The 27,490-nt window shown below is 40.4% G+C and overlaps 1 protein-coding gene across 9 annotated transcripts in view; it reads left to right on the top strand.

The window, feature by feature from the left end:
* The window catches only part of ABHD13 (abhydrolase domain containing 13), a 74,019-nt gene that overhangs the window by 14,367 nt on the left and 32,162 nt on the right, over positions 1 to 27,490 (top strand). For 2 of the 9 annotated variants that reach the window (XM_017664647.3, XM_073212369.1), the window contains exon 2: positions 1,360 to 6,312. The exons of 6 other annotated variants lie outside the window; for them this stretch is intronic. In XM_017664647.3, coding sequence (XP_017520136.3) covers positions 1,380 to 2,393 — 1,014 coding nt within the window. In that variant the 5' untranslated portion in view covers positions 1,360 to 1,379 and the 3' untranslated portion in view covers positions 2,394 to 6,312. Of the gene's footprint in view, positions 1 to 1,359; positions 6,313 to 26,239; positions 26,350 to 27,490 lie in introns of those variants that run through there. One more of the 9 variants, XR_012120977.1, reaches the window with a different exon arrangement.

Genomic DNA, 27,490 nt, shown 5'->3' with positions numbered 1-27,490 from the left:
GGCCAACAGGTCCATGGAAAGATGCTCCACATGACTAATCAGAGAAATGCATGTCACATTTGCAGTGAGATACCACCTCATACCTGTTAGAAGGGTAGTATCAAAAAGACAAAAAGTATCAGTTGGCAAGGATGTGGAGAAAAGAGAACCCTCATGCACTGTTGGCGGGAATATAAATTGGTGCCACTACTGAAAAGCAATATGGAAGTTCCTCAGTTAAAAATAGAACTACCATACGGTCTAGTAATTGCACTTCTGGGTATTTATCGAAAGAGAATGAAAACTCAAGAGTTGTATGCACTCCCATGTTGACTGCAGTATTATTTACAATAGCTGAGACACGGAAACAACCTAAGTGTCCTTTGATGGATGAGTGGGTTGAGAAAATGTGATACATAAATATGGTGCAATATTAACCTATAAAGAAGGAAATCTTGCCATTTCAACATGGATGTATCTTGAGGGTGAAGTGAAATAAGTCAGACAGAAAAAGACAAATAGTGTACAATCTCACTTATATGTGGACTCTAAAAAGAAAAGCAATCCCAGGCTCACAGCTACAGAAAACAGATTGCTGGTTGGCAGAGGCCGGGCTGCAGGGTGGTGGGTGAAATGAGTGAAGGGGGTCAAAAGATACAAACTTGCAGTTATAAAATAACTAAGTCCTCAAGATGTACTGGGACAGCATGTTGACTGTAGTTAATCCTACTGTATCATGTATTTGAAAGTTGCTAAGAGTAGATCTTCAAATTCTTGTTAAAAGAAAAAATAAATTTTGTAACGCTCTACAGTGATGGATGTTAACTAGGTTTGTTGTAGTGATCATTTTGCAATATATACAAATACCGAATCACTATGTTGTACACCTGAAACTAATGTAATATGTCAACCATACCTCATTAAAAAAACTGCTCTCAACCTACCTCACACACCGGTGGGTGGGCCAAGAGCTTCAGAGTCATGCTGACTGGTCTCTGAGCTCTTTGACCTGCAGAGTGGGGACCACAGCGGACTCACTTATGCCCCACACGTCCGTTCCCTTATACAAGAAATTGGGAACATGGCATCGGCTTATTTTTCTTTTAATGTCAAGAAGAATACATGGCTGAAAGTACCTGGCAGTAAATAAGCACTTTTGATGAACACTTGTGTTTCATAAATACAGCCGGTGGAAGAAAGGGGATGACTGAGGACAGAAAAGGCAAGGGGCATTAGAGCAGCTGGTTTTGTGGATAGATTGATGGACACTTCCAAGGATTCACCCAGTACCACGATTTATTGTATCATGGATCTAAGTTTTAAAGTAATCGATGTGTGTGGAATCACTGATTATTTTTCTCCCCCCCTCTCTCTCTTTAGGACACTCACAGAGAGCTACGATGGAAAAGTCCTGGATGCTGTGGAACTTTGTTGAAAGATGGCTGATAGCCTTGGCTTCGTGGTCTTGGGCTCTCTGCCGTATCTCTCTTTTACCTTTAATAGTGACTTTTCATCTCTATGGAGGCATTGTCTTACTTTTATTAATATTCATATCAATAGCAGGTATTCTATATAAATTCCAGGATGTATTGCTGTATTTTCCAGAACAGCCGTCTTCCTCACGCCTTTATGTCCCTATGCCCACTGGTATTCCGCATGAAAACATTTTCATCAGAACCAAAGATGGAGTGCGTCTAAATCTTATTTTGATAAGATACACTGGAGATAATTCACCCTATTCCCCAACTATAATTTATTTTCATGGGAATGCAGGCAACATAGGTCACAGGTTACCAAATGCATTGCTTATGTTGGTCAACCTCAAAGTTAATCTTTTGCTCGTTGATTATCGAGGATACGGAAAGAGTGAAGGAGAAGCGAGTGAGGAAGGACTTTACCTGGATTCCGAAGCCGTGCTAGACTACATGATGACGAGACCTGACCTGGACAAAACTAAAATTTTTCTTTTTGGTCGCTCCTTGGGAGGAGCAGTGGCTATTCATCTGGCTTCTGAAAATTCACATAGGATTTCAGCCATTATGGTGGAGAACACATTTTTAAGCATACCGCACATGGCCAGCACTTTATTTTCATTCTTTCCAATGCGTTACCTTCCTTTATGGTGCTACAAAAATAAATTTTTGTCCTACAGAAAAATCTCTCAGTGCAGAATGCCTTCTCTCTTCGTCTCTGGACTCTCTGACCAGTTAATCCCACCAGTAATGATGAAGCGACTTTACGAACTCTCCCCGTCTCGGACTAGGAGATTAGCCATTTTTCCTGATGGAACTCACAATGACACATGGCAGTGCCAGGGTTACTTCACTGCCCTCGAGCAATTCATCAAAGAAGTAATAAAGAGTCATTCTCCTGAAGAAATGGCAAAAACTTCGTCCAATGTAACAATCATATAATGTTTTTCTTGTTTGATTAATTCACTGTATTTTAATTTGGGCAGAATGATAAAGAATGTTCCTTTCTAGAAGTGTGTTCTGTCTGTGCTTGTCTGAAGAGTGACATTAAACTTTGAAAGGACTTCAGTGCTCCTTTAGGATAATCCAAATATTTTTTTTACATTTGAAGAACTGTAATTGTTGGGATTGTTTCACACATTTTTGTCAAACCTTTCAGTGTGGTTATGTATCCATTGTCTAGTTTAATATGCCAGTATAATAGTGTATTCAAAAGTTTCTTGTTGCTAAAATGGTATAATCTATGTGACACTTAGATTAATGGCTGGGTGTGGAAGTAGGCGGGAATGAGAAACCTTTGGGTATAACTCCTTTAGTAAATATCAGGACAATCATGATAGCCAACTTTCTGTAACTACATTTTTCACCATAAAGTTGAAATGCATGATGGTATTTTATTCTTTGAATTATGCAATGCAATGTTTTTATTGTAAATAGCACTTGCCATATACCAATGTATATGGTAACCTGGGTTACATCTATTTTTATGTAAACTCTATTTTGTTTTTGGCAAGAAGTGAAATTGAGGCCTGTGTGCAGGTTGCCATTGAATTTTGCTCTAGTGAATGCTGAGATCCAGCTTTTTCTTACAAATAAATGGGACCCCACTTTCCAATATAAATGTACCATGTTTTGTTGGGTACAGTCTGGATCATGGCATGTAAAAATAGAAATTTAGAATTTTACTGCAGCTTTGACGTGCATATTTGAACTTTTTAACATTTGTAATTTTGGTGGCAAGAGAATTTTAGCTTCTGTCAGTTTTGTAAGTCTACAGCTGAACCACTAGTAGCAGTCATAATGACGACTAAACCTTGTTTAAGAATTAACTTAGGAAGTCTTACCATTACATGATTGTACATACTGTTTTACAAAAGTTCCCACTTCAGATTTTTAAGTCCCAGTATCCAGGTATATTTAAACCACGAGAGCCAAGATAATCATATATCGGACTTTCTGAAAATAAAAGTTAAGCAAAAAAAAAACCCACTATGTCCTTTGGTTTAATGTTGCAATTAGTATGAAATAGAACTCCTGCATCAAAAGACAGCTTTAAAAAGTGTTATTTCTTTATGTTCCACATGTAGGAATGTGGGAATGAAGGAACTCTATAAAGCTTTTATCACAGAAATTATTGCCGCATTAAACAAGTAAATGGTTCTAAGTGGGCAGTAGTATTTAGACATATAGAAGAGAAAGAAAATTTTACTTATAAAAAGAGCCCCTTAAAACTTGCAGGATTTACTTTTTAAAAAATGTAAGCTATGAGGCATAATTGTGCAAAGTTGTTTCAAGCAGTCCTCGAAAATTAGGGGTGATTGGCTCTGTACATTGTATGTCAACTTTAACATATGATATTTTGAATATTTTAGATATATTTATTGACTTTGTGCAAGCAGCTAGAGTAGAAAAATAATGGGTCAGTAATCTTGACCCTAATTTAAAACTCTTCCCATGGACATAGGGCTAGAAATACTTTTGCCAAATAACATTCTTATTCACTGTATGTCAGTGTTTAGAAAAAATATATAGCAAGTATGATTTCTAAAACATGATAATGTTTTTCTATAAATTATTGTAAAAAAAAAGTCATGCTTTTTAAAAAAAAGTTGGTAATGCATTTCATGGAAGGTGTATTTTGTATGTATAAATTCACCACAATTAATGGCTATTTTTCATCTCGTCAATCATTGCTATGTAGAATGACTCTCCTAAATAGTAATGTATTAAAAAGAAAAAATACAACAGAATATAGTATATTTAGACATGAGCTTACATGCCTAAAGCTTAGACTTGTATCATTCTTTAACATTTACAAAGTACCTTCTTAAGTTTCCATGTAATCATTTAGTCCGCTACATTATGGCGGAACTTACCAGCTTCAGTTGTGAACATTGTGCTGATGAAGTATAAAAGCTTTTTCTTCGTCAGTGTTTTGTTTTATGCTGCTTTTTTTTGAATACTCTCAGTTTATAGACAATCTTTTCTTTTAAGCCATGACTTCCAAAGTTGTAGAGTGCTTGTTCCCATCCCTGTCTTTGTTTTCTTGAGGTGAAAGAACCTTCGTCTCTGCAGCTAAAGGAAGAGCTGTGTCTAGGGTTTAGTACGTCTTTTCTCTCCTCGCTTCCGTATTTGAGACCATTTCCTTAGATGAGCGGGGGCAGAAAACAAACTTATCAGGGGCCCATGATGCCCTTGTTATTTTTCAAAACATTTAATTTTGTGGCCAAAGCAATTGGTCTTAATAAAACATGAATTATTCATAAGTCATTCCTTGATTTTGGACTCATCTAAGTGGAAATAGAAGTGTGTCTGTCTTGTGCATTAATGTCTGGCTCATTTATGCAAGAGCAGTTATAGGAGTTTGAATGAATTTTAATTTATTTTAAATTTGGAAGTCCTAGAATGATTTTAAATATGGCCAGATACAGTTCATTTAGGTGAAAATCTGTATTTTAAAAGGGTTTTTTTTGGGGGGGAAATGGCAAAAAGGATATTGCAAAATATTGGAGGAAATAATTTGTAACAGAAGAATACTAAATGGATAGAAGCAGCTGGGGAGGAACTGTAGCGTAGTTCTTAAATGTAGATCAAGAAAACAACGAATGTGATTGGTGCAAAGGAAGCTAACAGTACAAAACCACCTTTGGATGAAGGCATTTCTAACAAGTAACTGGAGCACCTGACATTGCAACTGCCCTATGGGTTCGCAAACACTTTGACTATAAAATTTATATTTTGTTAAAATGGTATTCTGAATTTTGTCACAGGGCAACTTAAATTTCTTTTTTCATCACGAGCTGTAGACGCTTAATTACCCAAGTTCTAGTTTCAGAAATGTGCCACTGGATTAATTCCATCATAATACATCTTGTTGAGAATCCATGCCACCAGATGCTTTCATACTCATTTCTTAACCTTTGTAAGATTTGGTTGGAGGTGGCAATAGGTTTGTTTGTTGGAATTAAAGGCCATATTCAATTTTATAAAAGTTATCTTGCAGGCTCAGCTTAAGTGTAATTTTTATTGAGTCCCTTCTTTGAGGTTAGGAGTAAATGAGGTACACTTTTTTTTTTTTAAAGAGTGTCACAGAAATCACTTTAAATTAGTCCAGGATTGAGATATACTGAAATCCTCCCCTGACCTCTTTCCTCTCCATTTCTTCTATTATATTTGAACACAATTATGGAGGAAAAAACTGTGAAAGAAAGTCATAATGCTTTTGGATTCTCCACTTAAATTTGTGTATTTTCATATCACTCAGGTAAGGTTTGAAGTGACAGAGCACAGACATCTATTTTTTAAATCAATATGGTAGAGAGTGAAACTTTTGTTTATATTGCTATATATACACATCATTTTAGCTAGCCCAAACTAATATGTTCATTTGTATGGCAAAAACAAATTCATTCATCCTAATAATAACATTTTTGCCAAGCAGTGCAAATATACCTCCATTTACATTTTGTATCTTAAAAATGTAGTTTAAAAACAAGACTGTATAAGACACTTTTTTACAAAAAGTGCCATACATACATCTGTAACAGGGATGAGTGTGTGTTGTTTAATGTAATTTGTAACAATTTCTGTCAGTACAGCATATACTGAAAAGTTTTCAACATATTCAAGTACCTTCATGATGACCCAGTTTCATAATGTAAATCATATTTTTGTTATTTCCCATATTTTGTTTGACGCAGTAATAAAATTTTATAAAACTCAAATTTGAATGTTACCGTACCATTATGTGCTAACCATGGCAAGCAGACATTTACATTTGTTTCTTTACAATAAATTTCTTTTAAAATATGCTTTCTATTTGTGTACTGACATGCAATAAATTGATACACTAAAAATTTGGTTAATGGCAAGATAGTCTGTACTCATTTTTTAAAATTTTTATTAGTTTTCTATTAGCCTAAGTTACATGGTAGGACATTAATGTTTCCTTTAAGGTTAAATAAAATTCCTGAATACATACTGAAATTAATGAATTTTTACTACAGTAATGGTGTGGATAAAAAGTAGAAGTTAGGTTTATATTTTCTACATATGAACCAGTGGTGAATGAACAGGTTCCAGTGAATAGCTAAATGAATCCAGGAGCAAATGAATTTTAACCGTTCATAGTTATGTTGCCTTCAGACTGCATGAAGCACCTTTTCACAAAGTTCTGCATTAGTGTCGTTTTTTTGGGTCCCGTTAGTACTGAGTTGATGGTTTGAGATGACTGCAAAAGGCTGATACTCAGCCCTTACGGGTTTGTAGCTTGCTTTCCCGAACAAGCTTGCACGCTTGAATAGCGTCAGAGCCGGCTGGATGATAGGAGGTGTAGGACGGACCTTAAATGTCCCTGTTCGCATGGAGATGAGTCCACTTACTGTCATCCAGCTTCCCATGGGGTAGACTCAGTGGGAAGCAGGGTTTCTCATGTACTTCCCTGGGAGATTGCTGACCTGAATCTCAAGGGGAAGCAGGTTTTAGATCATTATTTCTTGTTTACCGAAGGTAATTTTTTTCACATTCCTATTTCACTGTTCAGCTCTTGCTTTGCATTCTGTTTACATCCTAAGATCATGAACAGTTGGATCTGGTTAAGGAAAATAACTCCTATCTTAATGAAAAGTGAGGGATAAGATATTTTCTGAATACACAAGTGTAATGCCAAGTATAAAATGTGTTGTCACTGAACCCCACAACGTTTGAGTAATTTGCAGTCCCATTTTATAATCAACAGGCTTGGATGGGGCTTAGCAATATACTCAGAATAACCCAAAATGGAGCCAGGATTTGAATTCAGTTGTAACTCTAGGGCAACTGCACATTGCTTTATTAATCAATGAAGCCATTTGCAAATTTTTATTCATTGTAATAGATTTAAGACATTGAAATGGAATTGAAAATGGACCAGTTCTTTGGGAACACTCAAGAATTGGCTACAAATGGAAACATAGGAATATTTTACAATAAACTACATTTTTTTCAAAATAGTTGAAATGTGTGTTCTGTTGGAAAATCTTACAGCCTGTAAGGTGGTAAGTTGTTATAGATAACCTTTTATAGATAACCAAAGCTCAAAAGATCTGGGAGTTGTCTTCCTCATAAAGTGAAACATAACTTTTTTAACTGATTCTGATGTTTCTTTTTCCAGTAAGATATATTTCCCTAACATTTTCACTACTGCCATATCGGTCTGTGAAATTACTTTATAACATCTAACATTTATATCAAACACTTGTTACATATCAACTCCTTTTTAATAATTTACTCATGGTAACTGAGGAGTCTGTGAGCTGGTTTCTGACTTCACTGATGTCACTCCTGGATCTGTGTCCTGTTCGAACTTCCAGAAAAGCTCCATGCCTTTCCCTTCCCAAGGGCCTTTAGTGCCCGCATTCTCATCAGATCAAAATCTGCCTTCTTGGTCCACAGGGTCCTTCCCAAAATAAACGTGACCGTGTCCTAAAAGATGGCTACTTTTTCTCTCATGAATCAGTCATTCCTCTTCTCTGCCTTGACTTACGTCCGGTGCTTTAACCTCAAGACCAAATGTCTTCAGCTTGCTGGGTTCCTGAGCTCATGACCCAAATTCATGGAAACTCTAGAAATAGTTTCTGCCCTTTCTCAAAACGTGTTACACTCACTACATTTTGTATTTTGATACTTGACTATCGTCAGGTCCGTTCTTTATTACACAGTCCTCCTTCCCTTTTTTATGTCTTGCTCCTGTGATAGTCCAGGTGGGGTGGGTGCCACGTGATCCTCGTCTATCTGACATGGCACCAAGCAAGCCCAGTGTCATGCACCTTCAGGTGCTGAGTGTATTTTCTGTGTGAATGTGCTCATTGATTATAAAGTTAGTTCCGACTTTTCCTTTAGGAGGGAAAAAGATGCACAGAGGCAATTACTGTATAACATTTAATATTTCTTGAAAGTTTAGATCAAGATGAGCAACAAACCTGTACGGGGAGTTAAACACAGGCGCACACACCAAACCAGTGAATGATTAAAGTAGGAACATGAGATGTTCACCAGGTGATTAAATCACTGTTCAGGGTGGGGGAAAAGGCAATGCTTATGCAGGACACATGCAACCTGTGGGGTCTACTTACCAGAGCAGAGAGAGATAAATGTGAAAATACACCTTTTAAAAAGACAAGCAATGAGCACAGAGGGTAGGTATGGAACAGATCAGGTGAGGTCAAGAGCAATAACTCATAGGACTGCTGTGGATAAGACAAGGGCCAGGAGGTGAGGAGGGCGTATCAGTGGGAAGGCCCTAGAACCCCTTGCCGTGGGACATCTACTCTGGGTGACAGTGATTCTGTCCAGGTTTGATTTCTTCCCTTGTGTTTTTCCTATGTACCTGTGGTTCCCTTTTAAAATACTTGCCATTATCCTTATTATCATTTTTTTAAGCCAATGCAATGTCTCAGGCACTTAAATTAATGTGACTATTGGAATTTGTCATGGCCTATATTCCCAGGACATATTGCTTGAGGTGTGAGTTAAAGTCTCCTCTATAGAGATCATGGAAGCACCTAAGACAGGACAGAAGACTGGATTAGGGCAGAGATCAAGGAGAAGCTCAAATTCTCTGGGGACAGCTGTTAAACAATTGTAATTCTCACTTAAAAGAGGACTTGGAGATTCTTAAGAACTGATGTAATATTGTTAAAGTCCCTACCAATCTATTACCATATTTCATCATTATCTGTTATGTGGGTATTTTGCATTTTAGTCATTAGCATCTTGAATTACAGACACACAGACACCAACTGTATAGTTTTACCCACTCGACTATGAACTTAGTGGAGGTGGACACACAGCTGGAATTCAATAAGAATTCTATGAGTGAAAAATATCCCTGGTATATGGCAGGTGCTCCACCATGTGATGATACCTTTGGAAAATGCATGTCAGTACCTCTGCATTCCAGAAACATCTGGAGGAGCAGAAAACCCTAAAACGTTCAGTTGTCCTTATTTGCATCACCGTATCACCCCAAAAGCTTGTGAAGGCTGCACCCTGTACTTCAAAGTTAATCTAGATATTGAAGTTAAGATGATTAAAAAACTCATAGCCCAGTATAAGTGATGTTTTTATGATGAAGCAATAAAAAAGGTTAGTTTAAGTGATATATTTTGTTTACTAGAATACTAGGTAGTTGGGGCAGGTGGTCAGTAATGTTTTTTTTAACCATTAAAAGAAAGAATAGAAGCTGCGTGGGGGTGGAGATACATAAACATTTTTATATGCTCTTTGAAGAATTGTAGGCTTTAGCACTCTGCCTGTGGGTCCTCATGCATAGAACTGTCCTGTGAAGATTAGCTTTTCTAAATGTGACTTCATTTGGTATTTGCATATTGTATACCTTAATTATTTGTTTTCTATTTTCTAAGTGGTAGCTAATCTAAAAGACAAACCATTTGTGTTCTCCTAGTATAATTTATTTCCCTTATTAGAATAATTGTTTCCTAGAGCCTAAAATTTAAGATTTTCCTTATTAGAATAATTGTTTCCTAGAGCCTGAAATTTAAGAAAATATATGTTAATGAGTAGTTTGTTGCCCTTTAATTCTTATTTATATGAGTAAAATTCAGAGAAGAGAGGAGAGGCTGAGGGCAAATGTAGCCGAGGAAGAGTACAGACCAAGGTCATCTCCGCAGAGCGCGCTCCGCTGCTGAGCTAGGGGAGAAGGGACGCGTGGCGTGGTGGCGGAACGTGAGAGAAGCACCTGCCTGTACCAGGAGGTGGCGCAGAAAGTAGCCTTCTTTTTTGACTTTCCTTTAGATTAAACAGTTTTGTGGCATTTTGTTGAATTTTCCCTCCTACTTGAACCTCTTACTTCTTCCTCTGGAGATGTTCCTAGTCTCTGAAGCCTGCCCCCCTTCCCTTTTCTTTTTTCTCGATCCACCCCTTTATTGTGTGTGTTTTTAACAATCACAAACTTAGAGGAAAGCTGGAGGTACAGTGAAAGAACTTTCAGAGATGCATTTCAAAGTAACGTCCCAAGCGAACCCACCGGCATCCCTGAATATTTCCGTGTGTATTTGCTAAACACATTCTCCTACATTCATACCCATAATGGGAACACAGCCATTAAAATGAAGAACTCAACACAGATACACTACTACATTTATTTCTCAGATCCTACTCACAGTTTTCCAAATATCCCAATAACATGATTTATAGCAGAAGGATCTCCTTATGAGTATAGGTGAAAAAATCCTTAATAAAATACTATCACACTGAATCCAGCAACCTGTAAAAGGACTATGTACTGTGACCAGGTGGCCTCCATCACAGGAATGTGAGGTTCATTTAAAATCTGAAGGTCAGTTAATGCAGCACATTCTATATATTAGTGTGCTTGGGCTGGCCTAAAAGTGCCGCAGACTGGTAGCACTTCAAATTAGCAATTTAAGTAGCAATTTAATTTCACTCTGTTCTGGAGGCTAGGAGTCCATGGTCAAGAAGCCTGCGAGTTTGGTTTCCCAGGAGAGTCTCTCGTGGACTTGTGCACGGCCGCCGTCATGATGTGTCCTCGCCTAGCCCTTCCTCTGTGAATGGCTGGGGACAGAGCTCTTCCACTTCTGTGAGGACGCCAGTTCTGTCAAGGCAGGGCACCCACCACCTTTGAGACCTTAATCTTTTCCCCTTAAAAGCCTTATCTCCTAGAACAGTCACATTTGGGCTTTAACCTGTGAATCTCTGGAAGACACAATTCAGTCCATAACACCATATAAATAGAAGAAAGCATTTGACAATATTCAACATACCTTCTTGATGAAAAACACCCAACAAATTTGGACTAGAAGGAAACTTAACCTCAAAATGAGCATTTGCAAAATGCTCACAGTTAACATCATACTCAATGTGAAAGACTGGAAGGCCTCCCCCTCGGATCAGGGACCAGGCAAGCCTGCTCTTGCGCTCCGTCTACTCCATGTTGTACTGGACGTTCTGTGTAGGGTGATTAGGCAAGAACAGGAAAAGCACCCAGATCACAAAGGAAGAGGTGGAACTGTCTGTTTACAAATGACGTGATCCTGTAAATAGAAAATCCGAAGGAATCCACTAAAAAATAGCAGAACTCATCAACAGGTTCAGCAGAGTTGCAGGATTCAAGATCAATATACAAAAGTCAATTTTACATGTATACATTATCAGTAGACAATCCGAATGAGATAGCAAGTGCTGTGGGTTGGACTGAGTACCCCCCAAAGACGTGTTGCGTCCTATCCCCTGGCACCGTTAATGTGACCTTATTTGGAAATAGGGTCATTGCCAGTCAGATTGAGATGTGCATTCAGGTGGCATAAGGTGGGCCCTTAATATAACGTGACTGGTGCTCTGAGAAAAGGCACAGGGGCAGACACACAGAGACAGCACCACATGCAGACACACACCCAGAGGGAAGATGGTCGCGGGACAGCAGGAGGCAGAGGCCGGAGCTTGGCAGCTGCAAACCATGGGACACCAAGGTTTGCTCCCGGCCGTCAGTGAGGAGAGTGCCGGCTGCTGATCCTCAGACTGCAGACATCCCTCATTCAGACCCAAAGCGGAAACAACCCAGATGTCCATGAAGTGATGATTGAATAAATAAAATGATACATCCATGCAATGTGACTTTATTCAACAATGAAAAGAAATGAAATACTGATAGATACTACAATGTGGATGAACATTGAGAACACCATGCAAAGTAAAAGAAGCCCATGGTATACAGAAGACTCTATAGTATACGATTCCATTCATTTACAGTGTCCAAAATGGGCAACTCTACTGAGAAAGAATGTAGACTAGCAATTGCCAAGATTTATGAGCACTGGGGAGAGATGGCACATGGCTGCTAATGGCTACAGGGCTTCTTCTTAGGTGGGCATGGGGGGGTGATGAAAATGTTCTAGAATAGATTGTTGTGATCAGTCTGTATCAGAGCTATGTGAACATACTGAAAATCAATGAATTGTACCTTTAAATGAGTAAATAGTGTTACATGTAAAGTATACCTTGACAAAGCTGTTCAAATGGGTTTAGGAATATTCTAAGTAAAATATCTTGGATTCAAGTAATAATAGTGGTTCTGGAGGGGAGTGTTTGGATTCAAGGTATCCTTGGGATGTAGCTGATGGGGAGGAGTGTGGGGCGCATTGAGTTCATGCTTTTCTGTCTCGACCCTTACTACCCTTACACTGAGAGGAACACAGTAAGGTTTTGGGAGAAAGGCGAGGAGTTCAAATTAAGTTCATAATGAGTTTGAAGAGCCTGTCAAACAAAGGAGTGGTTATTTCCCTTCTTTTCAGCTGCCCAGCACCTGCCCTGTGCTTTGGCCATTTCCTGAGTCAGAGCCAGTCTCTGACTATGAGCTGCTCCTCTCACTGCTAAGATGCACGTCCTGTCCGTGACGCAGACCAGGTCACCCCCACACACTCCAGCCCTCAGGTGGAGGCTGGTGGCGCGGAAGAGGAAGGCATTTACTGTCCACTCTAAATGCTGGCTGCAGAGTGACAGCAGCTGCAGCCAGATTTAGATCGCGGAGCCTGCACCACCTGAGGAGCCAGCAGAGGGTTCCCAGACATGTGATGCAGTGGGGGTGCAAGCTGAGGTATCTGTGCCCCATGGTAACAGCAGTCATATTTTTATTGACCCTGTTGTGCATCGTGATTGGAAAAGGCTTTATATAATGTATGTAGACTCTATGCAGGATTCTCTAATTCTTTCCAAAGATTCTGGGCCTTACCCCAAATCCTTTCAGCAAAAGCCTTTTCAGTGTCTTAGCTAGAGATGGCTTATGGTTTGTGCCTAAGAAAGGCTTGAATGATAAAATATCCAATAGGAGATGCTCAATAGAGCGTGAGGTTTTGGGAAAGAGGTCTGGGCTAAAGACAGACATCTGAGTGGCCATCAGTGATCCCACTCGAACGGATGGATGGTGCACAGCAATGTGAATGTGCTTAATGCACTGAGCTTCATGTTAAAAAACATAAAATGGTAAACTTTGTGTTATGTATATGTTACCAAAGTAAAAAAAAATAAAGAATGTTTTGGATAAAAGTCTAAAAGGAAAGGAGAACCTAGTGCCTAGCCTGGGGCACTGGAATGCATAAAGGACAGGAGAATGAGGGAAGGTGCCTCTGGGGGAGAAAGGGGGCGAGAGGGTTTGCTCACCTGTCTGCAGAGAACCCAAACTTAATAGTTTAGAGCGAGGTGTGTAGTCTTGTTCAAAATTTGAACTAATGAGCTTACTTAGGGAGCTCCTGAGGTGGTCGGATGCTAATTGCTTGTGTAAATACACGGGTTGTAAAGTTGGGTATATAGTGTCATGGTGAAAAGATTAGCAAATCAGCGTCCCAGCCAAGAACAGCTCCTTTTATGACAGTGCAGAGTCCACGGAAGTGAAAGGGGGAGAGGAGACACAGCGCAGGACTCGACTCTGCCCGAAAAGAGGCAAGGCACGGTTTTCTGAAACATTTTGCTGAATCTTAATTTATAACCATGTTTCTGATGTGGTCTTTCAGTCAATTGATTGTTTCTCTGTCAAGTAATATTTGTTCATGAGTCTGGGTGATTTTCAACAACCCTATTGCCCTTGGATCAGCACACCTTTACTCCTTAATGTCATCTCCCCTAGGACAGCAAAAAGAATGGTGGCAAAGTTAATTCTCATGTTCCTTTCTCCTTAGCTGGACACTTAAAGGGGCAGAAATGAATATATTCATGACAAAGATGGAGAGTAAGAAAGAGGGAGGCGATGAAATTTACTTTCAGACTCTCTGTTACTTTGTAATTTTTTATTTGGAATTATAACCACTCATTGACCAAGAGCAGAAGATTAAGGCTGTTTATTACACAGTTTTGCTTTCTCTGCCATTGTAGCAGCTGAGGGAGAGGAAGAAAGAGAGGGGAGAGAAACAGAGAGAAACTTCACTATTTCTGGTCTTTCATTCTGTTCCGTCCCTGTCTCTGTCTCTATTGCAGTACCACTGTCCTTGTTATTGAAGCTTTATAGAAAGTTTTGAAACCATTTAGTGCAAATCCTCAACATTTATTCTTTTTCAAGATTGACGATTCTAAATCATATGCATTTCCATACAAATACTAAAATCAACATGTTATTTTCTAAAAACAAAAAGCCCACAAATTGATGAACCTTATCAATTTGAGTCAATAGTATATTAAAACTATTTGTCGTGAGGCTTCAAGTTCTCTCAGCATTCTTTTTAAACTTGCAGTTTATCTTCAAATGATATTAAACCTCTTCACCTAAAATTTAGGAAGTCTTAAATGGTTTTCCTCTTGTGCGCTGTTTTTGTCATTTGTTTTGCTTCTACATATGTCACAAAGTGCGTGATTGTGTTTTTTTGTCATCAGTTTTCTTTTTCTATCGGGGTAAAAATCATGTGATATGAAATTCACCACCAGAGTCCCTTTGGGCGGGCAGGTCGGTAGTGATAGGTGCACGCACCTCGTGGTGCAAGGCCTCCAAACCTTTTTCTTCTTTCCAAACTGAGACTGAACCCTTTGATCAAGTCCCCTGCGCCGGCCCCAGACAAGCACATCTGCTTTCTGTCTCCATGAACTTGACCACGTGCCTCAAATAAGTGGCGTCCTGCAGTATTTGTCTTTCTCTGAGCAGTTCATTTCACTTAACATAGTGCCTCCCGGCTCGCGCATGTTGCAGCGCAAGCTGGGCTTGCCTTCCGTTTGGAGGCTGAACGAGTTCGGTGTACTTGGGACAGGTGTCCACAGCGGGCACTCTGGCCTTGGTACTAATCTTAGTGCTTGTTGCCATTGTTCACCATTGACTCTGACGTTAGCAGTGGGCTTCTATATGAGGCTTTTATTATGTGGAGGTAATTTCCTTTTGTTCCTAGTTTGTTGAGTGTTTCTATCATGCAAGAGTGTTGTATTTTGTGAAATGCGAACAGAAGCGGACCCTAACGCGACCACTTGCTCGGGGAAGCCATGGGTGAAGCCTCTCTGGCGCGCCCTACGGACACCGGGTCTCATCTCTCTGCTCTGTCTCAGCGGATCGGCTCCACCTGGTTCCACCCATACTGCTGCCATCAGACATGCCCTCCCCTGCATTGCTCAGTTACTGAGCTACCCCCTGGGGCAGCCTGTCCAGAAAGGGAGGTGGGCAAGGGGGAGGAGGGTACGATGAGCATCTTCAGTGCAAGAACACTTCTTCCAGAGCATCTGAGTTCTGTGGAGCTTTGTGAGTGATTGTATTTTAAAACCGTAAGAGTTTTTAGTAATATTTATGTAGAATAAGGACGGTTCATGCAGGAGACAGCTGGAGTAACAATTTGATCTGTGTCAGTCTGTGAACAGGCATTGTTTTGCCTTTCAAGGGTAACGGGAACAAAGTCTAAAAAGATCCAGCATTGGCAAGGGTGCAGGGAAATGTTGCTGGCAGGATTGTGAGTTGTTACAACATTTTGGAGGCCAAATCTCATATGCCCATTAAACCTCAAGATTTGTTTTATCACTTATAACCCAGCGTTTTCACTTTGGGGAGTCCATCCTAAATATATAATTAGATGAGGGCGTGTGTAAAGTTATATTTGAATCTAGCACTTTCAGTAGCAGCCATAATAAACAAGTAAATAAGCAAAAAACCTGGAAAGCAGCTTGAAATTCCATCAGTGGGAAATAATTTATAAATAGAATAAGTTATAGAAGGAGTTAAATCTATATTTTTTGATCTGGAAAAATACCCATGATATATTTGGTTGATGAAAATCTGTGGCATTGTGATGTGAACAGTATTAATCCATTAGAAAGCAAATATTTGATACATATATATACCTATGTGGGTATTTGCGTGTGTGTGTGTGTGTGTGTGTGTGTGTGTGTGATTGTGTGTACCAACCCTCTGCCTGGTGACAGCCAAACAGTCCTCTTGAGCTTGACAAATATTTTTTCTCAGTAAAGATTCAAAACCAAACACTCATACCCCCCCCACACACAGGTGTTGGTATAGAATCATTAGATATGATACACATAGTACATACATTAAACTTGATATTAGTTACTTTTCAAGGGAAGAGACTGTAGGGAGGAGATGGAAGGAAGAGGTCACTGTTGGCGCAGACCTCAAAACTGAATGAACCTAAAAGTGTAAGTGAGATAATTTTAATGGAAAGGAGCTTTGGACAAAAATGTGGATTTTGTTGTATTTAACATTGAAAAGATAAAGCACGGGAGGGATTTTGTCTGTGATTACTTTGATAATTTTCACCTTCCCTAGCTTACAGAAGAAATGTTTTCTAGTGATAATGGTATTAGGAGTTGGGGTGTTGTGGATCAGTTTGTAAATTCACCTGAAATAAAGAGAAGGTATTTTAAATATTTCAACTGTAAACTGTCATTCAAACAGTCATTATATATACACATACATATATACATATCTATAAAATATTCCACAAATCCATTTATCTGGCTCTCTATCCCCACCGACCTCCTGGAGAAATGGTAGCTTGCTATTCACAATGTTCTCCACCAGGCATTTGTCACTTAATATGTTTAGGGGTATTTAAAAAATGTAAGAGAAGTACTTTCGTATTTGTTGAGATTTTAAGTATCTAAAGTTAACTGGAACACACAAAAGCTTACAAAGCTTACACTGAACTTCAAATTTCAAGACCCTTTAACAGATCTGCGAAGTTTATTTGCTAGATCATCAGTGGTAGCAAATATCTGCTTATATTTTGGATCTATATTCTCTGTCACAGCCAGAAATCTGAGCCCCACGCCCTCCACCTGGCAACCAGATGAGACATGGTGATGACAGCAAGTGTCAGACTGAATTCCTCCAAGTGCACGAACTAGTTAGTGCAGACACGGGCACCTTGGGTAGAGGGGAGAAGTGCCTTTTTCTGCCTAACTATGCAGCCAGTACGTGTGTTAGTGGGTAACTCCATTGTCATAAATAATGTTTGGGAGACAGGATCACTATGCTTTGTGGATCAGCAATGCAGACAGCAGGATTTCCCTTGAAATGGAAAGATACAAGGTCAGCAGGTGCCATACTTACAGGGCGCCATGGGTGGCTGGGCTCGCCAGCATCCTATCCTTGTAAAACCAAAGGCAGGGGTCCTATTGTATGACTCCCCACCAACATACACCTTGAAGTCCACTGATTTTGCCAATTAAAGATTATTTCTGACAATATGCTTCTTACAAAACCTAAGATGTAATACAGGCAAAGTAACACTATACAGTAATTAACTAACCTTAATTAATTAATTCCAGTCAATTTGCATGCATCAAATTTTGCCATGCTGAAGTATAACATATACTTTTCCTTGGGATGGTTCACGAGCCATGTGATATAGAGGATTTGATACAATTGGAGGACTGCCTCTGGCTTTGAACATATTACGGTAACTGCTAAAATGCTTGCTACTTAAGCCTGTACTGGGTCCTTCTAATCCTGTTTGTTCTAAGGCAGCATTATTCCCTGCATTCTAGGCTTAGCCATAAGTTAATTTTTCGTGGTTTCTAAGGACACCATTTGTCTCTAGTACCCACACAGATACCCTGATTGGATGTCCAACCAAGTGTGGCAGATACAGTTTCTGCTACTTGGCGGAAGCCACCCCCTTGTCTTTCTGGTCTGTATTCTGAGTGACTTTATGTTGGAACTGACAGACACCCAGTGTGATTTTAAAATTTAGAATCAATCAGCATGTGTAATGAACATAGACTCTGATGGATAGGGATAGAAAGAAACTGACCTGCCTTCTGGAAGAAGGGGCAGACGCAAGAGAAAATGTCTAAAGCTGACACAGTTGTTTGGCTGGACCGAATTCACACCAAAAACTCAATTACAAATACAGTGCTATAAATAAGAAACAATGGCTAAATCAAAATGCTACTTTCTACACCAACTTTGTATCATCATGTTACTGTTTAGAAAAAGGATTGTTCTGTACGTGGACAGAAGGCTGAAGTGCCACCCTGAGCACTTACTTTCCATAGGGCTTGTCAGTAATGGAAGGTGACCGGCCTTTAGTTGCATTTTGGGGGGGCTGTAAAATTGCCATGAGTGCAGAGATGTTGAAACAATAGTGAATTGGATAACCAGTCACTTCTCACTTAGGTTCAGAATTTGCTTATGCTTTTTTCCATATTTGCTTCACCTGTCAATCTGTTATCTCCATCACATACCTATTCTTTTCTGTTGAGCTGTTAACTTCAAAATAAATGATGATACTTTACCCATAATATGTCCTCATGCATCACCTAAGAGTAAGGGTGTTCTCCTATGTAGGCACTATATCAATATTATATCTATGATAATTAATGATAATGTAGCCAATGTATATTCAACTCTTCTCAATTTCTCCACAAATGTCTTTGAAGCTATTTTTTTTTTAACCAGGATCTTCTGGTTTGTACATTGCATTAAGGTTTTATGTTTTATATTTCAGAACAAGCTATGACACATTAAGCATATGCAAAATCTACATTAAAAGTTAGAATGGTTCTTGGGACAAGACTAACAATCCAGAAGAAAAACATCTCAGGGAGGGAGGGGAGCAGTCAGGAATGGGGCCTAGGCCGTGGAGGTCAGGCTGGCGCTGAGCCCCCCCCGCCCCCAACCAGGGAGACGGTACCTGGAGTTTGTGGGGTCGGAGCACCCTTGGAGAGGGTTTATGGCTAGCACCCCCAGCTAGATCCCCGGCCAGCTGAGCAAGCTCGTGCTGCTCATTTCACCTCATCCGTGTGTTTGTACATGAATCAGCATATCTGAGACAGTTTCTCATCGATGAACAAGAACTGTCTATGTTTTATCTCACATGGCTAATAAGTTATCAACTGTGTCACTTTAAAAACTCATTTAGAAACTATGTATATGGGTCTCTGACCCTGGTTCCCGACACATGGGGGCACACATGCTCCTCATGGGGGCAGGTCACCAACGGACCAAGCCATGATTAGAAGCTTGGAATTTTCAGCTCCACCTCCCATTCTCAGAGAGGGCAGAGGGTTGGAAATGCAGTTAGTGGTCGATCATGCCTAATGAAGCTTTCATAAACATCCCAAAAGTATGGGGTTTGGAGAGCTTCCGGATTGATGAGTGACTGGAGGTGCTGGGAGAGTGGCCTTCCTGGAGACGGGATAAGATCTCCTCTGCCTTCCCACACCTCCCTCTCTAGGCGTCTCTTCCATCGGGATGTCCGTCTGTACCCTGTACCATAGCCTGTGATAACAAATTGGCAAATGGGAAGTCAACGTTTTTCCTGAGTCTGTGAGCTGCTCTGGCAAATTGTCTGAACCCTACGAGGGGAGTGTGGAGACCTGATTTGTAGCCATTTTATCAGAAGTACAGGTGACAACCTGAGCTTGTGACTGGCATCTGAAGTGGCTGGTAGAGGTAGTCTTGTGGGACTGAGCCCTTAACCTGTGGGATCTGACCCTGTATATCTGGAGATAGTGTCAGAATTGGTTTAAACTACAGAACACCTGGCTAGTTCACGGAATTGCTGACTGGAGGAAACCCCCCACATCTGCTGTCAGAATAGTTGTGAGTGTGGTAATGGTGTGAGGGCAATAGACATATACACGAGGAAGACTAGACTTTGTTTACAAGCATGTTGGAGAACATTTGCTGATCAGTGAACAAGAGCTGTATACCTGTAGCTTCATTTCACATTGTAAATATGTTAGCATTTGTGTTATTTTCTTAAAGTGATTTTTTTAAAGAGCTTTACAAAATGTCTGTAGTTGTTCACTCATCGGGGAAATGAATATAAAACCCACAGGGAGTGTTGGTGCATTTATGCAGAAACTGGAACCCTTGAGCACTGTCAGTGGAATTGTGAAATTTTGTAGCCACTGTGGATAACAGAGTGGAGGCTACTCAAAAAATTAAACATAAAACTGCCATAGGATTCAGCAGCTCCACTGCTGCCTATATATCCAAAAAATTGAAAGCAGGATGTGAAACGTTCATTTCACATGAATTTTGCACTGCATCATGACTGCTTCTGCTGCGTGTGGAAATCCAACAATGTTTGGGTTGTGTTTAATTTTTAAACTATTAGAAGCTCATTATTCAGTTTAAGATATGTAAACAGCTGTAGCTGTGAGATAACAGATTATGTTTTTGGTTAAAATTCTGGAAATCACCTTCTCTTTGTACTAGTGGTAGAACAAAGAGGCTTGTATTTAAGAGAAATAGACAAAAACATGGCAAATTCTTTTTAAGTGCAGTAAATTCAGACATAATGAACAGTAAGTATCATTCACTAATTCTTCCTAATATGTTAGACATGTTTTATGAATCTCCACAATTCCCTAATACAGCTTTTACACATTTTCATTCTGTTTCTGTTGAACAATCAGACTTGGTAATAGAACAATTTGAGAAGAGGGGCGCCTTTGGCTCTGTATTTTGAGTAGCAGGAAAACACAAGAGCAATCACTGTTTCCTAAAGAAAGACTACAGAGAATGCAATTTAATTTTATCTGAGACTATATATACCGATATTTATCTCCTTTTATCACTGTTTTCTACCCCATGAATAAATTCTCAGCAATAATATTACTGCGTTAAAGTGGGAATGTGTTTTCAGTATTTCTTGGTATTGCCAGATTGGTTTCCAAAACAACTTAATTATTTTGCATTTTCAAAAGAGCATCCTTTGTTCACATCCTGTCAATACACCATTGACAATTAATCATCAATGTTTGTTATCTTGATTAATTTTCATTTCCTGAAATGAAATATTTTGATTTATTCTACTCCATTTCTCATTTCTTCAGAAGAGCATTTGATTCATCTGAATATCCTTGTATGTTGCTGATAGCCGTGTTTTCAATGCTGTAATTTCATTAACAAGTACGGCGTTTGCTGTTTTAGCACAAGTTGTCTTCTTTCCCATCACTTTCTAGGTAGTTGCTGACTTCAGCTTCATGCACCTCTTTGGTTTGAACTTGATCTGTGAATGTATTTTTACATTTTCAAGTAAACAACTCTCTGATCAGCTTTTTGTAATGATTTGTAATCAGCAAATATGACATTTCAGTTGTCTATTGCTAAATAAGGAACCACCCTAATTTAGTGGCTTGTAACAGTGGTGATTTATTGTTTTTGTGACTCCGTGGGTTTTCCCGGAGGTTTTTCTCTTGGACCCACATCAGCTCACTCCTGGGGCTGCGGGTCCTTTGGCAGCCCCGCTGGGCTGGAGGGTCCAGACAGCCGCCCTCACGCATCTGGCAGTAGATGCTGGCTTGGCCGACACTGATGTCTTCCTGTGTCTTCCTGTCCCCAGGGGGCCAGGCTGACTGCCTTACACGGTGGTCTGGGACTGCGACTGGAGGACATCTGCCACATTCTGCTGGTCAAGGCCACTCTCAGAGTCGGCTCCGAGTCAGGGGGCGAGGCAGCGGGGAGCCTTTGAGCGATGGGCTACAAAGCTGCACTGCAGGGCCCTTCGCCAGGGGCTCATCCTCACACTGTCCTTCACGGAAGCCTGTAAAAAAACCTTTGCCTTTCTGCATTGTTAATGTTGATTAAATATTTTAAGTGTTCCCTGTGCATTTGAAAAAAAATTCTCTTTTTCTTAGACACGGGTCATTATCTTCCGCTCTTTTTTGAATATCTTTGCACTACATAATATAAGGGTAAATAGTATAGCATCAGTATTCACAAGGCTGGAACCGAAGCAGCAACCATGGGTCATACACATAAAAACATGTGTCGTAGGAGATTTGAATCCAGCTCCATTAGTTTGCAAAAGGTCATAGAAACAAAAAAAAATGAGGATATTGCAGACTATAATATTAAAGGTACTTCTGTTATATTCACAGAAATGACAATGTTGTTTATCTACCAAGAAAATTAAATGTTATAATTAGAAGGAAGATGCAATAAACTAGAAATTAATAAGAAAAATGGGGGAAAAATGCCTGGAAATAAAAAAATAGAAAATATCTCTAAAAGGAATTTGGAGTCACAGTGCAAATCAAAACCCAACTGTCAGGTTTTCTTGAAAATATTAATAATAAAAATACTGCATATCAAGTACAATTGAACTTGACTAAGAGATGCCCATTGGGAATTTAATAGCCTGTATGTTTATATCAAATGAGAAAGAAATGAATAATAAGCATTCGGCTGGAGAAGCTGCAGTAGAGAATAACCACAAAAACAAGTGGAATGAAGCAAATCACCAAGATTGTAAGTGATATGACTTCTGGTTACTTAGACAACAGTAACGAAACAAGTACGTTTACCTATGTTTTCATGAAATAAAAGGAGAAGTCACAAATAGATTATTTTTAAAAAGACAACCACAGATAGATAAAGAGAAGTAGAGAACCAAGTATGAAACTATTTTGCATAAATCTATCAAACACTATTTGAAATTGTTTGAAATGGATGATCTTACATGATCCAATGATAGGCTCCTCCACGCAACAGGACTTTTCACCCTTCCTTTCCTTTTTTCCTGTGTATGCACAGCATGAGGGGGTGAAAGGGGACTGTCCTTCGTGGGATAATTGCGTCCCTACCTTATTACTCCATTTTTCTTGAACACAAGAGAAATGTCCTATATGTCTACTTCCATTCCCTCTTACAGCATATATGTGTTTGCAATACCCTTTTGTTACATTTTGAGTGTCTGTATAGTTCTAGAAATGCCCCGTTTCTCACTTCTGTTACTGCAGGTTCATACTTTCTTTTTTTCTTTAGTTCGTGTTCCCCAAAATTATTCTTTTTTATTTGTTGTTTTCAAATAACCAAATTTCTTTGTCCTCTCTATGCAGATGTGTGTGTGGTTGCTTGCTATCTATTTTATTAATTCTCTTCTTTTTATATTTCTTTCATATTTAAGCTTAATTTGCTTTTACTTCTTTAATTGCATGGGGCTTTGTGAACTGGGTGCCAAGCTCATGGTTTTCCATTCTTCTTTTCTGAAATATGCAATCGAAGCTGCCGTTGTCCTCACAGCAATAGGTTTAAGTGCGTCTTGCAAGGTTTGATATGCTCTGTTTTCTACAAATCCCACAGATGTTGCTGTGTTCAGGAATCCCCTCGGGCTTGTGTGGGTCTGTTACTCTCAGAGCTTCCACTTCATGACCACTTAGTAAACACTGTGAAACTGCAGTTTCAGATCTTTCATGGCTGAAGAAAGGGTTTTTCATCCTACAGGTTTTAACTCATTGTCACTTTCAGCTACCCGCTTCCTTACGCAGCAGGTCTGTGGTGGGCTCCAAGGTTCTGTTTCCCCCCGAAGCTGGAGGCCAGAAAGTCAGAGCCCAGAAGTGACCTTCCTTGTGCTTTCACCTGTGAAACTGTGTAATTGGAAAATCATGGGAATGTTTTTTAGTTCCGTTATTTTAAAAATGTTTAATTTTTAGATTTCAGGTCGTCTGTGTCACCACTGTTGTGTGTTGTGCAGGGGGATGTCTGCATTCCCTCTCGCTCTGTGACCGCGTGGAAAGACCTTCCGTGACCTCTCCGGGGCATCGCAGCAGCTGGCGCACTTTCCTCCCAGCCGGTGGGAAGTCAGGTCATCCTTCACCGGCTGTGCTGGCCGGTCCCAGCAGGGACAGCTGCAGTCTGGAGGGGTGGGGCGGGGGGCAGGCTTTCCTCTCCTCTGGCTTCTTATGTGCTGCCAGCTCCAGGATCGGAGGTTCTCTGTGCACTTTGGGGGATGGAGGAAACCTGGCGCACTCGTGTGGGGCTAGGGGCAACCAGACTTTTGCCCCCAACTCATCACCAGACCTCTGGTCTCAGATCAATCCTGTCTCAGATACAATGCTGCAAATTCTTACTTTGGGGGAGAAACTGCCCATCAATTGTCTCTGTCTAGGACCCGTCAGACCCCGAGTTCTTCCTGGTATCCAGCTGCCACTAGGCTCCCCTGCAGTTTAGTTCAGAAAAGAGGGATCTTTTCTGAGAGGTGGACTCATGTTGCATTTATCTCAGAATGCCCGGGGCTTTCCTTGGATTTTCTTTCATTCAAGGAGATCCCTTCCTGACACAGAAACCCACAATTCTGTTTCCAGATTTTCCCTTCTGAGAGAGGTGGCTGAATGTATTCTGGTTCCACATAGAAAAGACAGGCCCATTACCTGCATCTCCATGTAGTGGCACTTTTAAAGTTGTTTTCTTACATTTCCTAACATTACTAAATAACTGAAGTTACCAGAGTACAGCTCCATGTAGAACTGGAAATAAGACGATTAATAAGTGAGTAAGTTTTTCTCTAGCTATGGATGCTGACCTTTTCTTTTCTCTTACTGTTTTTTAAATACAGACACTTGGAAAAGTTCTGAAAGAACATTCAGACCTGTTCTGTACACAGTCCCTTGATTGTAGGAGTGTACATATCCTCAAGCTGGCACGATTAGTTAGGGTGTTGTGGGGAGAACGGAGGCTCCTATGGCCAGGACCCTCACCTGACCCTAAACTACGTGATGATGTCACTGGCCTGCTGCTGGGCTACTGCTCCCACCCTCTAGGCAATGAGCTGTTGTTGACTGAGTCACTATATGAAGAGCTCTGCCCAGGGCTCTGGGTGGAGGCAGAGATGGAGGTGGGTTACAGACCCACGCAGGCTGCTGGGTGCAGACGTGATGCCACTGCTTCACCTTCCACCACGAGAACCGGGTATAAACCCTTTCACCCCAAGAATGTTCCAGTGTCATTTCTCAGTCTCATTGAATCCATAGTGAACTTGCCTGGGGCTGAAATGATCAGACAACACAAATGTCTTTAGGGACATATTAACATGTAATTGTTTCTCAAATTGGCTTAAAGAACAAGGAAAAAGCATTAATATAAGAAGTCTCCAAGCAAGGAACAGGAGGGGTTGATCAGTTCAGCAGCACAGTGATGCATGACAGTCCCAGGTCTCTCCCACGATCCCCTCCTGCCCTCAGCCCATCAGCCTGGGCATCTCAGCACTCGCTGTCCTACTGGCCCAGTGCCAGGCTGTCACGTGAAGACGGAGCAAGAGTATCTTGTGTTTCCCTTTCAAAATGATAGATTCTCCCTCATGACCCCCCCAAGAGAGCACGCCTCACCTCTGTAGGAACCCCTCCGCCCAGCCCACGCTCCGCGGCCACTGCATGCCAGCAGTTAGGATTTAAGCCTGCAACTGGTCAGCAGCCTACAAAGATGGCTATCGAAACAAAATCCGTTTTTAGATTTCGGGCGCGAGAGAGTCTGGTAAGATGGTGAAGTGAAATTATGCACACGGACATGCCTGCCGTCAGAGCCCGCTCCGCTGACCCCCGCCGCTTTACTTCTCACATCTATTAAGCAAACCTTCAAGTAAATCATTAGAAATGTTTGCAAGCTCTGCTTGATTAATTTTTAAAGGCAGAGAGTATTTCATAAGTAACATTTGCTGCATCGGTAGGTAGAATTGCCCTATCACCTCTCCCAACAGTGGGGATGTGGTCGAATCTGAGCAGGTATAATGTGAGTGTCCCTGTATGTCAGTGTGTATTCTGTGTGTCTATGTGTGTCAAACAGAAAAATTCATCCATGTGGATGGAATAGGTAGACGATCACATTGACTGACACATATCCACCTTCCTGTTCATTAAAATATTATTCTTGTAAGCATTACAGGTAAAGAATAATGAAATAAATTGCACTTTGAAAATAGTATTGAAACAGAAATTTCTTAAAAAACACATACATAAACACTGTTATTCAAGAGCATTACAACCAAAAGCTGCCACACAGCAAATTGAGGATTCACAAATGAAACTGAATTCTCACAAAGTGACAAACACTGTTTCCCCAACAGTGACAAAAAGTAAGCCCCAGTGAGCGCATACACAGCCCTCGTCTTGACGCAGCGACTGGGGAATGAAGATCAGCAGCGCCTGCAGCAATCACGAAACCACAGTGTCTTCTGTATGTGAAACTACCAGACTTGTTTATTTATCTTTTGTGTAGGAAACATCAGAGTTGTCTATTTTTAAAAGCACTTTGTTACCTCACAGTTAAGTCACAGATTAGCACTGAGCCTTCGAAATCAAGTTTCTCTGTGACAGCAATGATAGCAGCTGCCTGCCAATGTATTTCCATCAGAAAAGCAACATGATTTTTCCTGACACGTGGTAATTATTTGTATCCACTACTTTCCATATTCTGAGGACTTTAGGGAGTCACTCTCCCCTAGACCTATTTTTAGGTACATCTGAATATCTACAAGAGAGGTTTTCTCCATGCTTGAGTGACCCAAATCCATATGACACTTTTTTTCTCAAAGAAACGGACACCGGAGAGGTTTCCCACCCAAACATGCTAATTCTTCATAGTACTATTAAGGCAGAAGTTTATAATTAAGCTTTCTGAAAATTTTTGCGGTGGTTGATACTAAGTAGTCAAATCGAGCATCAAAGCAGTCAGAGAATCAATGTTTGCTTTATTCTGTGGTTCAAACTGGATGAAGTCCTTACTTAAATTTTTTTCAACTTTAACCCTCACCTGTTCCGACCTGCCCACTCCTGAGTAGGAGAGACAAGGAACATTATCTTACTTTGCTCATTGCATGTGGTGTAGCTCTACTGCAGGAGAGTGTTTTACCCTGCAGTGGAGATAAAGAAGTGGGTAAGAGGCAGCTGCATACAGACAGGGCGCACTCTGTGGCTTAGCTTTCCTCCCTGCATAAACTTGTGGTGAGGTGTGTTATTCAGTGAATACGGACGAACTATTTGCTTAGCAGACTTTCAGTTAAATTGTGTCAAACCATTTCCTCATCAGGAAACAGGTCCCCGATTTATGGAGTAATAACTTCCTTTTGTTCTCTAATAAGAAATCCGAGAGCATATGAAAAGGCACTTCGTCTGTACCTGTCTTCAGGGAAGTGCAGTCATGCGACTGCTGTGGAGGGCACGCAGGTCACCGTGACTGCTTGCCTCATGTCTGGGCAGGGGGAGCTGTCCTGCTGCCTTTCGGGAGAAGCGCTAGCCCCCTGTTTCCTCAGGGTTGCTCCCTGCGTGACCCCAGATGGGGTACTTGTTTTAAAGTGCATGTAGCTGGTCAGTGGCTC

The sequence above is a fragment of the Manis javanica genome, chromosome 9 (assembly GCF_040802235.1).
Source record: "Manis javanica isolate MJ-LG chromosome 9, MJ_LKY, whole genome shotgun sequence".
Lineage (NCBI taxonomy): Eukaryota > Metazoa > Chordata > Mammalia > Pholidota > Manidae > Manis > Manis javanica.
This window is presented reverse-complemented; position numbering and strand designations above follow the sequence as displayed.